General features: G+C 47.8%; 5 protein-coding genes across 5 annotated transcripts; 4 read left to right on the plus strand and 1 right to left on the minus strand.

Moving 5' to 3' along the window:
- The first annotated feature begins 7 nt into the window (after positions 1 to 7).
- Positions 8 to 2,495, plus strand: HD556DRAFT_1331821 (uncharacterized protein). The gene is made up of 7 exons (XM_041301778.1): positions 8 to 459; positions 519 to 720; positions 771 to 949; positions 999 to 1,190; positions 1,246 to 1,447; positions 1,499 to 2,146; positions 2,202 to 2,495. Exons 1-7 carry the CDS (start codon positions 290 to 292, stop codon positions 2,316 to 2,318), a joined length of 1,710 nt encoding a protein of 569 aa, XP_041165600.1. The 5' UTR covers positions 8 to 289; the 3' UTR covers positions 2,319 to 2,495.
- HD556DRAFT_1331824 (uncharacterized protein) lies at positions 2,496 to 4,997 on the plus strand. Its single transcript, XM_041301779.1, has 13 exons — positions 2,496 to 2,911; positions 2,964 to 3,129; positions 3,180 to 3,294; positions 3,350 to 3,371; positions 3,431 to 3,594; positions 3,647 to 3,695; positions 3,751 to 3,762; positions 3,823 to 3,933; positions 3,986 to 4,035; positions 4,092 to 4,151; positions 4,201 to 4,277; positions 4,333 to 4,458; positions 4,519 to 4,997. The coding sequence occupies exons 1-13, from the start codon at positions 2,606 to 2,608 to the stop codon at positions 4,653 to 4,655; spliced, it is 1,395 nt and encodes a 464-aa protein (XP_041165601.1). The 5' UTR covers positions 2,496 to 2,605; the 3' UTR covers positions 4,656 to 4,997.
- Positions 4,998 to 5,600: 603 nt separating this feature from the next.
- HD556DRAFT_1517263 (Pkinase-domain-containing protein) lies at positions 5,601 to 7,099 on the minus strand (the record flags this gene model as incomplete). Its single annotated transcript, XM_041309091.1, has 7 exons — positions 6,983 to 7,099; positions 6,884 to 6,933; positions 6,700 to 6,833; positions 6,464 to 6,643; positions 6,289 to 6,407; positions 6,053 to 6,239; positions 5,601 to 5,999 (listed from the first exon to the last, which is right to left on the minus strand). Exons 1-7 carry the CDS (start codon positions 7,024 to 7,026, stop codon positions 5,601 to 5,603), a joined length of 1,113 nt encoding a protein of 370 aa, XP_041165602.1. The 5' UTR covers positions 7,027 to 7,099.
- Positions 7,100 to 8,589: 1,490 nt separating this feature from the next.
- Positions 8,590 to 9,740, plus strand: HD556DRAFT_1331837 (uncharacterized protein). Its single transcript, XM_041301780.1, has 3 exons — positions 8,590 to 8,856; positions 8,911 to 9,036; positions 9,087 to 9,740. The coding sequence occupies exons 1-3, from the start codon at positions 8,770 to 8,772 to the stop codon at positions 9,642 to 9,644; spliced, it is 771 nt and encodes a 256-aa protein (XP_041165603.1). The 5' UTR covers positions 8,590 to 8,769; the 3' UTR covers positions 9,645 to 9,740.
- A 253-nt stretch (positions 9,741 to 9,993) lies between these two features.
- Positions 9,994 to 11,751, plus strand: HD556DRAFT_1331843 (uncharacterized protein). The gene is made up of 5 exons (XM_041301781.1): positions 9,994 to 10,212; positions 10,269 to 10,303; positions 10,365 to 10,823; positions 10,882 to 11,250; positions 11,322 to 11,751. Exons 2-5 carry the CDS (start codon positions 10,277 to 10,279, stop codon positions 11,529 to 11,531), a joined length of 1,065 nt encoding a protein of 354 aa, XP_041165604.1. The 5' UTR covers positions 9,994 to 10,212; positions 10,269 to 10,276; the 3' UTR covers positions 11,532 to 11,751.
- Positions 11,752 to 12,119: the final 368 nt, after the last annotated feature.

Here is a 12,119-nt window from a genome sequence, read left to right on the forward strand (position 1 = left end):
GCAGCACTGCCAGTTGCAGCTGTAGTACGACAGCTGGGAATGCTTACTATGGCTTAGGGCAACTTTTCGTTCTCTCCTCCTGGCCACTTACTTAAATCCTCAAAACTCTCAATCTCTGGCCTGACTAGAGTTTACATTCATCGAGTTGTTGTTGGCCAGAGCTGAGTGTTCGGGTTCTGATCAATCGCCACGAGTCGCTTTCAGGCTCCACCAGGGTCCACTGCTCATCCACGCAGCAGGCGTCAACATCGAGGCAGGACCCCGTTCCCTTTTTTCCCCAACGCTCATCATGTCGGAGGCGCTTGCCGTCGATGCTCAGTCTCTAAGAAGAACTCAGTCGACTGGCGATATCCACCCACCGCCCAGAGCCCGCCTTTCAACGTCACATCATCGCTCCGAACAGGACGGAAGGAATTTCAATGTTAGTTCATCACCAATTGCAGAAGGGACCACCGAAGAGTGAGTAGTACACTGCCCAGCATGAAAGTTCCTTTGATCGATGTTCATCTGCGCTGTAGTACTCCCCGTGACCCCTGGTTTACACCCGACGCATCTCCTGCAGGGCAACAACAAAGTAGAAGATCCTCCACTTCCACTTCTCAAGCACACCTTTCCTTAATCCCGAAAATCAAAGCATTCTTTGGGATTGGTCCTGATGCATCAAGAACACGTAAAGCTCTTGTATCAGTTGTGTGGGCTCTGGCGTATGGTTTCTTTCAAGTCTGTCGACTTTCTCCGACTCGAGGACTGCACTGAATTATGTTGTTTAGATTGGGGCTATCATCGCCGTACTGGGGCTGGCCTCTGTAGTTGCCAGCCCGACGGAGGCAAATGTCCATCAGATCAATGCTTGTGGGCGACCGCTCGTTGCCTGGAATTGCATTTGGATAGTGAAAGTCTGTTTGTCATCCACCCTGGCGTATTGGAATTTTATTAGAGTCCGAAATGTGTGAGTCGCATGGACCTTGTCTATTTGGTGCCTGATAGAACGGAAACAGGGAGCGTACGGGGAGACAAGGTGATGCTGAGTCTGGCGATCGTTCTCGAACATCCAATGATGGCGGATCTCGTCGTAATGAACCCCCAAATCGTCGTCGACAGAGAGATCCTCGTAGACGGGCCAGGAACGCAAGTTCCAGTGCTACAAATCAAGAAGAGCCGGCACCACCATATTCTTATCTTTACGCGCGGTATGCATCAGCTTCTTTTGCAAACATGTGAAAATGATAATAATCTTCGTGCCAGCTTGTCACTCCTTTCATCCATGCTTACTCTGACATGGTTCCTAACCGCACACATTTTGGAATACACATCTGTCGATACATGCCGACTTTCTTCGCCTCTTGTTTGGTGGCTTACTTTTGGGATTTTGTGCACAATGTATTTCCTGGTTCTCGAGGTCTTGGTTTTCGGTTTTCTTGTTTTCATGGTTTTGCCTTTCATTATGGTGAGCCCAGCTTCTCTTCGTCCTGCCCATGTACCGATACGCATTCTGCAGCTTTTCTACAGTATTATTCTACTATGCCTGGGTCGTCACCCACTCCAGAACCCTCACTATATCAAGCCCGAAATCGATAAGCTGCCCAAAGCCACCGTCGAACGTATTCCTCTAGTCATCTACATCCCTCCTCCACCAGAAGACGATGGAAAGGCACAACCGATTTCTTTGCCAAAACCTGTGCACAGCTATCCACCCAAAGCACCAGCTTCGCGAACGCCAAGGAGGCGATTTGTATTCTTTCATCGTAGACCCAAGAAGTCCGAACAAGGCGTTGATATCCTTGACGGCAAACAGAGCACGAAGTCGGAGGTCAAAGATCCAGAAACTTGGGAAGATAACTGGGAGCAATGCGAGTATCCCTTTGTCCGATTGGAGGGCAACCGAGCTGCCTGCGCCATCTGTTTGATGGACTTCGAGGAGCCAAAGAGACTTTCCAGTGCTACAGAATCAAGCACGATAGATAAGGATGAAGAACAAGCTCCAGTTACGTCCGCCGAAGACAACCTACCCCGCCAGCGTGAGGAGGAAGCTGAAATACCGGTGGAACGGATCACTGAAGAAGAAAGAAGTGGCCTTCCTCACCTTGAAGATGCGGGAGTCGGTCCGCAGCCTCTTCGACTGCTTGCTTGCGGTCACGTCTTCCATGTACGCCTATTCAGTCTGACCTCACTTCTTTGTAACTAACTTGTCGTCATGACAGAAAACATGCATCGACCCTTGGTTAACTGACGTATCAGGCCGATGTCCGGTGTGTCAGCGACCTGTCGAATTGGATGACATGGACCCGAAGAAGTCTAGGCGAAGACGTCGCTCATGATCACATACGTGTTCCGCTTTATAATGGTTTCGGTTTGTGGGTGATGAACTACTACAGTAGGAACCGATGTACAACATACATTGATATTGCATATTCATTGGACGATATTCTGCATTGCAGGCGCTTACAGCTTACATAATACAATCCCGACATTATGCCAAGAATTGCTTGCACATCAGCTGAATAACGCCACTGAGTGACAAATGTTAAACGTTAAGTACCGACGTCAGGAGATAAAAGGCTTCCTCGCGTTTTCCATTTAATCATGTAGAATTCCCTGCGACAATATGTCTGATTCCTACAGTCAAGAGAACTCATACCAAAGGCACGCGACCGAAAAATCAGAGGCTCATCGTCATGCACCAATGGCGCCAATCACAACCCCTGTCGTACCTGACGCCGAAGACAAACCATTTTCACATGGCCTTTTCGACAATGATCCAGCGACATCTTCTGCAAGAAAGGGCTGGTTAAAGATTAGCATCTTTGGTGTACTTGTTCTTTTCGTTATGATCTGGGGTGTTCTACCCATCTATTGGGCTGCTCTTGGTCGGTCGTACAATAATGTTCACAACCTATCCGGATATGTGGTGGTAAGGTGTCTTTACATCACGGCTTGGCGCTTCCTGATGTTTGTACCTGCAGGACTTTGATGGAGGCGAAATTGGGCAAGCAGTAACGCAGGCGTTCAAGAACATAACTGGTTCGCAACAAATGTCCTGGCTGATACTGGATGCAGCGCAATTTCCTGGTGGACCAGATGAGGTGGCCCAGGCTCTGCTTGATCATAGATGCTGGGCAGCTGTAACTGGTGCGTATTTCTAAGTCCAATTCGTCATTTCATTACTAAGCGAGAACTAGTCAATCCCCAGGCTTCAACTAACTTGAATGCCTCGATTAATGCAGCCAATGCATCGTATAACACAACCCAAGCCGTGACCGCATACCTTACCAGTGGTCGCAATGAGAACATATAGTCAGTTTTTCCCTCCCTTGCGCATGATCCACATCTCATTGCATCATGCTTACAGTCGAGGCACGATCACCCCACAAGCAAGTCATAGATTTTAGGCATCCCAACAAATTAACTGACAAGTGATATACTTCAACAGGTCATCTCAATATTGACCAACATATCACATATATTTTCACTCTCCAATTCTCAACTTTTAGCGTCGAGGTCAGATATTTCGACACTCCTCCAAACTGCGCCTCTACTGGTAATTCAACCATTAGCCTTCACCATTAATGATATAAGACCGTTCAATGTCCCTGTGTACGCACTTCGGTTCGTGATACTCGTCACCTCGAGTTGATTGGTTATATAGGGCGTCTGCGGTAGACTATGTTGGACTTATCTACCTCCTGATTTTGGCGGTACGTTCACGACTTTCAAAGTTGATATGGATATGTCTAATCCTCTCATGTCTAGTTCGTGTTGACGGTACGACATTCACGTGACGATGGTTTCGGACAATGTTCATTAATATGGCGTGATGATTAGAACCAACTTTTGGCGGCTCGCGTTGAATCAGGCTTTGAGAAACGTTTGAGGTTGCGACCTCTCATCGTTATTCGCCTGCTATGGCCGGTCACTCTCTACTTCTTTGTCTCCGTATGGTGTTTTACTCATTTCCTGATGATTGACTGAGGTGTGTCATCTATAGCTAATGTATTCTCTCTTAAGTTTGGCGTTCGGAGTGCCATTTGGCAGGAAGTGAGTGTCATATTTTTTGATGTAGAATTGCGATCTGACCTTTGTATCTTTCTAAGATTTGGGCACGCAGGCTTTGTCATCTACTGGATGATGTCGTGGTGTAGCATGACCGCCTTGTGAGTTTTCGGCAATGATGAAGCGATCCATATACTCACCAGTGATTAGGGGCCTCGCTCTCGAATCTATGATCACCCTCCTCACCATAAAATTCATTCCAATATTTCTTATCCTGTGGATCATATGTCTGTTTTTTCTCCCATCTCGATGCTCTTCGCTGACTCACGTCGGATGATACAGCTAATGTATCTGTAGCCTTTTATCCGATAGAAGTGCTGCCGGCCGTCTTTCGCTATGGCTTTGCGATGCCGTTCTACAATGTTTCAACCACAGTTCGGGCGATTATTTTTGACACTAAGAACCAGAGTATGTACCCTCAGCCTATCTATATTTAACGCCCCTGTTAAACGAGCACTTATCACACAGTCGGACTGAATTTCGGTGTCCAGTTCTCGTGGATTCTAATCTCTTGTATAACTCTTCCAATATTTCAATGGCTCGTCAGACGACGACAAATCAAGGCTTGGGAAGCATCCCAAAGAGCTGCACGAGAGAAGGCATAACGCGTGCTTCATATCCGCACTCTTTATTTTGGCGACTCAAACTCTGGCTAGGAGGCCGGGTGGACACCTGGAGCCCACAAGCCCTGTGCTGGGCTAGTACTCGGCACATATTCGCAAAGTATACTGCATTCAAAGTACCTTAGATGTAAAGCACTCTACATTTAAAGTACTCTACATCCTACTACAAAAGTTGCATATTAACACGGTACTTCTCACATGCAACCATCAACTTGTTGTCCTGAGCGTCGTCCTGTACTTCCACTGTGTTTATTTTTATCCATTACTACGTTCAAGTTTAGTTGATACAAGCGTTCCGATCACCTTCGGACATTTCCTATTGAGTAATAGATGCTTGTATACACACTACGGTCGCCGTTGTCTTTTCGCCCTCAGTTTCTGCTGGAAACAGCGCCCGAATATCTCGGCGACATCGCACTGGTTGTCCGTGCGCGAAAGAATCCGTGCGAAGGTCAAGCACGGCTCTCTGCAATGTGAGTCCTTGACATCCGTTGAACGTGGTCGCGTATGCAGGTCTGAGACATGTGTTCATCTGCCGTGGTGGTGATCACGCGAGCGTTGATGAAATAAATACCATCTTCAGGTGGTGCGCTTGTCCCACCGAAAATGAAAACAGAGACAGCAAGATCTGCAACAATTCAAGAAAAGAGCACGCAGACGCCATGATGGTAGGTGAATAGGAGCAAAGTTAGGAGAGAGATCAGTGCGGCTGGGATTCAAAAGGAGACCATAGGAGACAACAACTGGAAAGCGGGTGGCGCTCAGCTGGAGCACGCACGTGGGGTAGACACGAATTGCTTCCGCGGGATCAAACGCTCTGTGCTTATATATATTAGAACATATTTCCTTATTTCTTACATTGCAAGGCTAGTCGCTATATACATGACCAATGAAGGTGCACGGAGTCGTTGGTCGTCAACACAGTGATCACGAGTTTTTCGCATGTTGAGTGAAGTCTAATCTGCGAGCGAGTGGTCTCAAGTCGGTGCCATCGGGGGAGGTCAATTTTCGTTTGAGCTTGTTGGGTGCAGCGGCTTTGACGCCTGGCCCTGCACCGGCCATGTCAACGTTACCATCGAGTTCTTCGAGAGGGCGGGATGTTTGAGAAGCAGGTTTAGGCAGCTTGGAGGGGTGTGACGGATGTGGCAGGGCGAAAAAGTATGCGTGGTTGAGAGCGTCTCTTGCGCTTATGCGCTTTCGAGGCTCATACACGAGAAACCTGCTAAGAAGATTAAGCGTATCTCCAGAGGCGGCAGTGAAGAGGTCGCGAAGGGGCGTTCTTGGGAATTGTCCAACCGGCACATAATCGGGCAATTTGGTGTGGCCCTTGTGAGAACATGAGACACAAGCATGACATAGATGATCATGCGAATACACACCGGCCAGTCCTCCTCTGTAGGCGTTCCGAGTGCCCGGAAGATGGTTTTGAGTTGGTCCATGTCGCTCTCACCGGGAAGGTACGGGGTTCTCAACATGAGCTCTGCAAATATGCAGCCTACGGACCATATGTCGACCGCCGAGCTATAATACCGACAGCCAAACAGCAGCTCTGGTGGTCGGTACCATCTGCGCGCGTTGAGGAGCGAAAACAAACCAGCGACTTGAGAGTACGCACCGAGTGATGACTTGACACGTCATTTTATGTCCCGGGTCTGCAAAATCTCTTGCCAGACCGAAATCAGCTATTTTGAGTTGTCCATCCGATGCAATGAGTAAGTTGTTGGGCTTCAAATCCTGGAAGATGTAAGATACAATGAGTGGTGAAAGGTTGTGAGTGGCTTGTAGCATACTCGGTGAAGCATGAAATTTCTATGGCAAAATTCCAGCCCACGCAAGGTCATCGCCATCCATGCTTTGATATCGGCAGGAAGGAAGACGAGCGACCGGTCCTGAATTATCATCTCAAGGTCGCTATCCAGGAATTCCAGCACGAGGTTAAGGTTCGTTTTTGAAGAGAAGACATCCAAAAGCTGCAAGGAAGATGGTCAGTGCTCACAAAGAAAGCAAGGATGTATTGGCGACGGACCTCGATAACATTCTGGTGGTGAAGCTCTCGTAGATATTTGACCTCTCGAATAGCAGACATGTCGAGCCCATCTTTGAATTGTCCAACTTTTATCTTCTTGATGGCGACTTTGCGGCTTGTTGATGCCTCTCGGCCTGACAGGAGTCAGAGAAAGACTTGTTGCCTGGCACATGAGCTACTCCACCTTGGTACACGACAGCGTATGTGCCTTCGCCGACTTTCCGGTCTTTTACCCTGCAGCGTGATGAATCACGAATGAAACTTGCAGAAAGGAGTAAGTTACCATCGCTTTTGTCTCGCTGTGTTGGCTTTTTCAACAGCGTCCATGGCAAATGTGAAGGAAGTATGACTTCTACTAGTAAAATTGACTGGCGTTGGCTGAGCGCAGATCTATTGTACTAATAATAAGTATGTAGCACTAATGTAGCGCCATCTAAAGTGACATGACAAAGCCCGCTACCCGACTTGCCCATAGTTTTGTACCAGGTTTCCCCACTTTCCCGTTACTGTACAATCCTTGCTGACACAGCGGAGGCGAAAGCCTTGCTTGTGTTCGCTCACCCTTTATAAGGACAAAAGATGAATTTGCAAATTCGACTCATCAGAAAAATCATCATAACTATCCGTAGGCCTGTTAAACCCAATGTCGCCTTCTGGTAAAGATACTCGTCAATTACTTGAGAACAAGCTGATCGACGATCCTGCGAATACAGGGTGCACATACCCTTAGACGTATGGTCGATAATCCTATCTAACAATTCATCCTTGGTACCCACAAAGCACAGACCATGCCAGGACGCTATGGAAGTCCTGGATATATGCTTCACCTTTGAAAACAACGATTGCGATAACTTAGACACGGCTTTGTATGCACCCCAACTGCGGAAGATGTTGAGAATGGAAACAGCTCTCCTCCTGCCACGACGGTCTTCTTGATGACAAACAGAGTCTAGATCACTGCAAATACTCTGTGCAACAGTCCAAAGATTATCGCCTGATATTGCAGAGGTGTCCGCACTCATCAACATATCTAATATGCAGTTAGCTAGATCATATGAAGAACTAAAGCCTACTGCAACCTCACAACACGCAGTATAATCGCGGTGCTTGGAACGTGTGTCTGAAGCCAAGCACTCGCCATGGAGAAAATGTTGCAATAACCCGTATGGAATACGTCTTGTACGGTCTGGCCGTATACTGTACTTGTTTGCCTCCCTTTGGAGGCCCACCGGTACGGAACCGCAGCCGTCGACGGTCACCGTACAAACCGTCTATGACGGCAACGGTGTGCAGCCCTAATGGTAGCTATTGATGGCAATCCGGAAGGCGACAACTTGAACCAAGGCGGCAGAGATCATAATGAACTGAGATGAAGGAATTTGGTTGGATAAATATCAAAGGGCTAGAATGCTTGATATCTTCCACGAGGGTAAGCGTGAACTGAACTCGGAGAGCGACATACCACAGTAGACTTTCTCATAACGCATACCGTCGGGACCCCTCCGAGGCTATGCAAATATTGTTTTCTGCTTTGCCCCATGGGTCTGGGCACGCACGTACGCATGTTAAAGGTAAAAGAAGACAAGTTTTTGACACCTGTATTCACTTTAGCTGGTAGGCGGCTGTAACCATATTAAAACATGTACCGAGATGAACTAACACTGCCCCAAACATGACCCGATCCGTGGCCCAAATAAGGCCTCTGATAACGCATGAAGTAGCTTGCATTATGCATGCATATTACCTGCATCCCACAGCGGGACCCACCAAAAGTTGATGCATTATGAGGAAGGTACAACGATGCGCTATACCGATTAGTATTTGTGTGGATCGTCAGTCACGTGCTTGGAAAGTCATGAATTGGGCTGTGACGTTTGGTTGAATGACGTCATCTAACTTCCGAGACTTCCGCTCTGGACTCAGAGTCTGCTTGTCATCCGACATTCCGAACGTATCAGACGAAGTTCCGCTCACAGTTTTAAGGACGGCTACTCAGAGCTATGTTCATCTCAATTCTCCTTCTCAAATATCTCAACCCACACCAGTACTTTGATCGCTAATCGCTCTACCATGTTCGAGAACTTTACAAAAAAAATTGTCGACTCATTATTGGGCTCAGACGACGAGGCCGAGCATCAGTTTCTGGATAGACAAACGGTGGGTCGTCATATTTTCTCCGATCGCAGCCTTCTCATGCTCATCTGTGGCTAGGCTTACATCGAGTCTGATGGTGCCTACATTCGTCCTGACATAGATAGTCACTGGGCGTTTGCAATGGCAGACACAATTCAAGTTTTAGGTTGTGTCTGTATCTGGTGTAGGAGAAATAGCGAATCGGTGAGCATTTTTTCATCAAACATGCCTGAGACATATTGATGTTTGTGCAGGACGGAGACTCGCAGGTGGAAAGAGGACAACCGAGTCAATCTCCACACCCTCACATCCGCCCACGGAAGGTGTGCGATTCGCCAATGGCTACGACAAGTGAGGTTTTGGAGGTGCTGTATCCTCTATCATATCTTGACACCCCTACGGCCCTCGACCCTGAGGCTAGTCCTCCCGCTTACGAGCTGCGACCCACAGTACCTCCAAATACTCCGCAAGACCAACTGCCTCCTATTTCTTCCCGAGATGGCATGGATCTCGTCCCTTTTACCCCTCGTCCTCCGCAACTCACTCCTTCCACGGATCCTGTGTCATCTTACCACTTGTCCGATACTCCTCTTGACGTCGCTGTTCCAAGCTCACAATCTCCTCGTCAACCATCAGCAGGGATTGCGCGACAACCAATCACTGGAAATTTACTGGAGTCTCATGAAGAAGTTGATAATGTCGAGCTTCCGGCATACAGTCAGTTCGATTCTTCACGGCCCCAGTTCCCAGCTGCTTCTGACATCCTGGGACCATACCCGCATATCTCGATGCTTTCCCCGAATCTTGGGTGATCTAGGGGGGTTTGATATAATATACATTGTTCTGGAACTTGTATCAAAAATATATTCCATGTATCCCTAGATTTGCAATGCATTAGACTGGTCGACCTCCTATATTTCCGTGAACGTTTGAACCTCGTTTAAATCACGCGAAAAATGTCACAACAGGAGACAACTCACTAGCATTCCTGCCCAATACAATTATGTCGCATAATATGAATATCATTATTTCACCATAGTTTGGTTCAGTTCCACTTGAAATCGGTTGTATTCGGGTGAATTCTACCATAAATGATAATATTTTACACTATCCTGACCGTTTTGGCCGTGTCCAACCGCGCCGCCGGTTCGCGCGTGTGATAATTTCGCAGTGTCTGCATAAGTATAACTTGCGAATTCCGATAGGTTCACGGAATCGTGTCCTCCCGAATTCACTCTGTGATACCAACGCACAATGTTATGTCATATTGGCTCTGTCAGGCGAATGGCTACATTGCATAGACCTTCGTTAACAGGGAAAAGGTGTGCTAGTCACATCGGACATGATTCAATTCGTTAACGCGAAATTCCAGTCCTACAGGTATGCATCTGATACGTTTCTTCTCATGCATGCTTAACGCATGGTGTCTTCGTCAGCCATTGTTATGTTGAACATGGGGGGACCTTCGACGGTACGTGAAATATTATCTTGTCTCAATTTCTCTTATACTATGTCATACCACTCTCTCACAGGTACCAGAGACCTATGACTTCCTCAAAAACTTGTTCATGGATGGCGACCTTATCCCGTTACCTTTTCAACGCGTTATAGCTCCTCTCATTGCCAAGCGGCGGACCCCTCAAATCGAGAAGCAGTATGCTGACATTGGCGGTGGTTCTCCCATTCTCAAGTATACAGAGATGCAAGGAGCTGGTATGTGTGAACTACTGGACGAGCTGCACCCAGAAACTGCTCCGCACAAACCTTATGTCGCGTTTCGTTATGCGAACCCGCTGACACAGGAGACCGCTCAGAGGATCAAGGCAGACGGTGTAAAGAGAGCAATTGCGTTTACCCAGTATCCACAGTACAGCTGTAGTACGACTGGAAGCAGTTTGAACGAACTTTTCAGACGGGGGAGGGCAGGCGAAATGGGGGACATCGAGTGGAGCGTGATAGACCGCTGGGGTACTCATCCAGGATTCATCGAGGCACGTTCATATTGTCTTGTGCGTTTTTCAGGGTGCTGACAACGACCTTCGATATCAGGCTGTTGCACAAAACATTGAGGCTGCCCTAGCCAAATTTCAACCATCAACACGCTCAGATGTGGTTATTCTATTTTCGGCTCACTCATTACCCATGTCGGTAGTGAACCGAGGTGACCCATATGTCCTCGAGGTTTCCGCATCTGTCAACGCCGTTATGGACAGACTCGGCCACTCAAACCCATACCGTCTTGTCTGGCAGTCGCAAGTTGGGCCTTCCGCGTGGATGGGCATGCAGACAGGGGAGGCTATCAAGGGTCTTGCTCGCCTCGGCAAGAAGGAAGCAATTCTAGTCCCCATTGCATTCACGAGCGATCATATCGAGACGCTTTACGAACTGGATCTCGAGTATCTGAAAGAAGGAAAGGAGGTACGTTGGGCCATGAGTGAATGCTTTAACGACTCACCGACTCACCCATGTGTATACTTTTTTTTTCGCAGCTGGGGATGGAGCTACATCGCGCAGAGTCATTGAATGGATCTCCTGTGTTCATCCGTGCGTTGGCAGACATTACGGCAAAGCATCTGCGTGACTATTCTACGAGGAGGATTGGGCCCACGAGCGTTCAGATGGGGCTTCGGTGTCCGGGCTGTAAAAATATGACTTGTGGCCAGCAGAAACATTGGTTCGCTCGTGCTGGACGTTCCTAGCCGTTCATTCCCAGTCAAAACTCGCAACAGGATCAGCCACGCCCAGACAGCCCGCTTAGGAAACCTGGCTGAGTGTGGATGTTTGAACCACCTCCTGGATATCCCTGCATGACTTCGTAACTAGCTTACTGCCTGGATAGCCCTGTATACATGTGGAGGTAGCAAAATACAACACGAACACTTGCATTGGACAGAATGAGCAAACAATGCAAACAACAATTGCGACAAGAACAATAGCTGGTAGAATAAAAAACATAGGGGACGACCAGCATGAATTGGATAAACCAGTGTGCGGAGAGACTCGCGCTGGATGGCCTGACACGACACAACCACTTTCGTCGACAAGATAGGATGTGGAGCCAGCGCCGTCAAGACGCTTGACTGCGAGGATAACGACCACCCAGATATTCCTTTGTCTAGTCACTCTTGAACCAGTAGTACACCATCGTAGTCGTATCTAGAATTAGAGAAGAGCACAATCAGTTTCGGAGGTGATAATGTGAAGAAAAAACTACCTTGATAATATCTCAAGTTTGCGCTCAAGAGATACAACTTGCTGCTCGAGCTTGATAATCATCTGCTCTAGGG

Source organism: Suillus plorans (assembly GCF_016647745.1).
Source record: "Suillus plorans strain S12 chromosome Unknown HD556scaffold_5, whole genome shotgun sequence".
Classification (NCBI taxonomy): domain Eukaryota; kingdom Fungi; phylum Basidiomycota; class Agaricomycetes; order Boletales; family Suillaceae; genus Suillus; species Suillus plorans.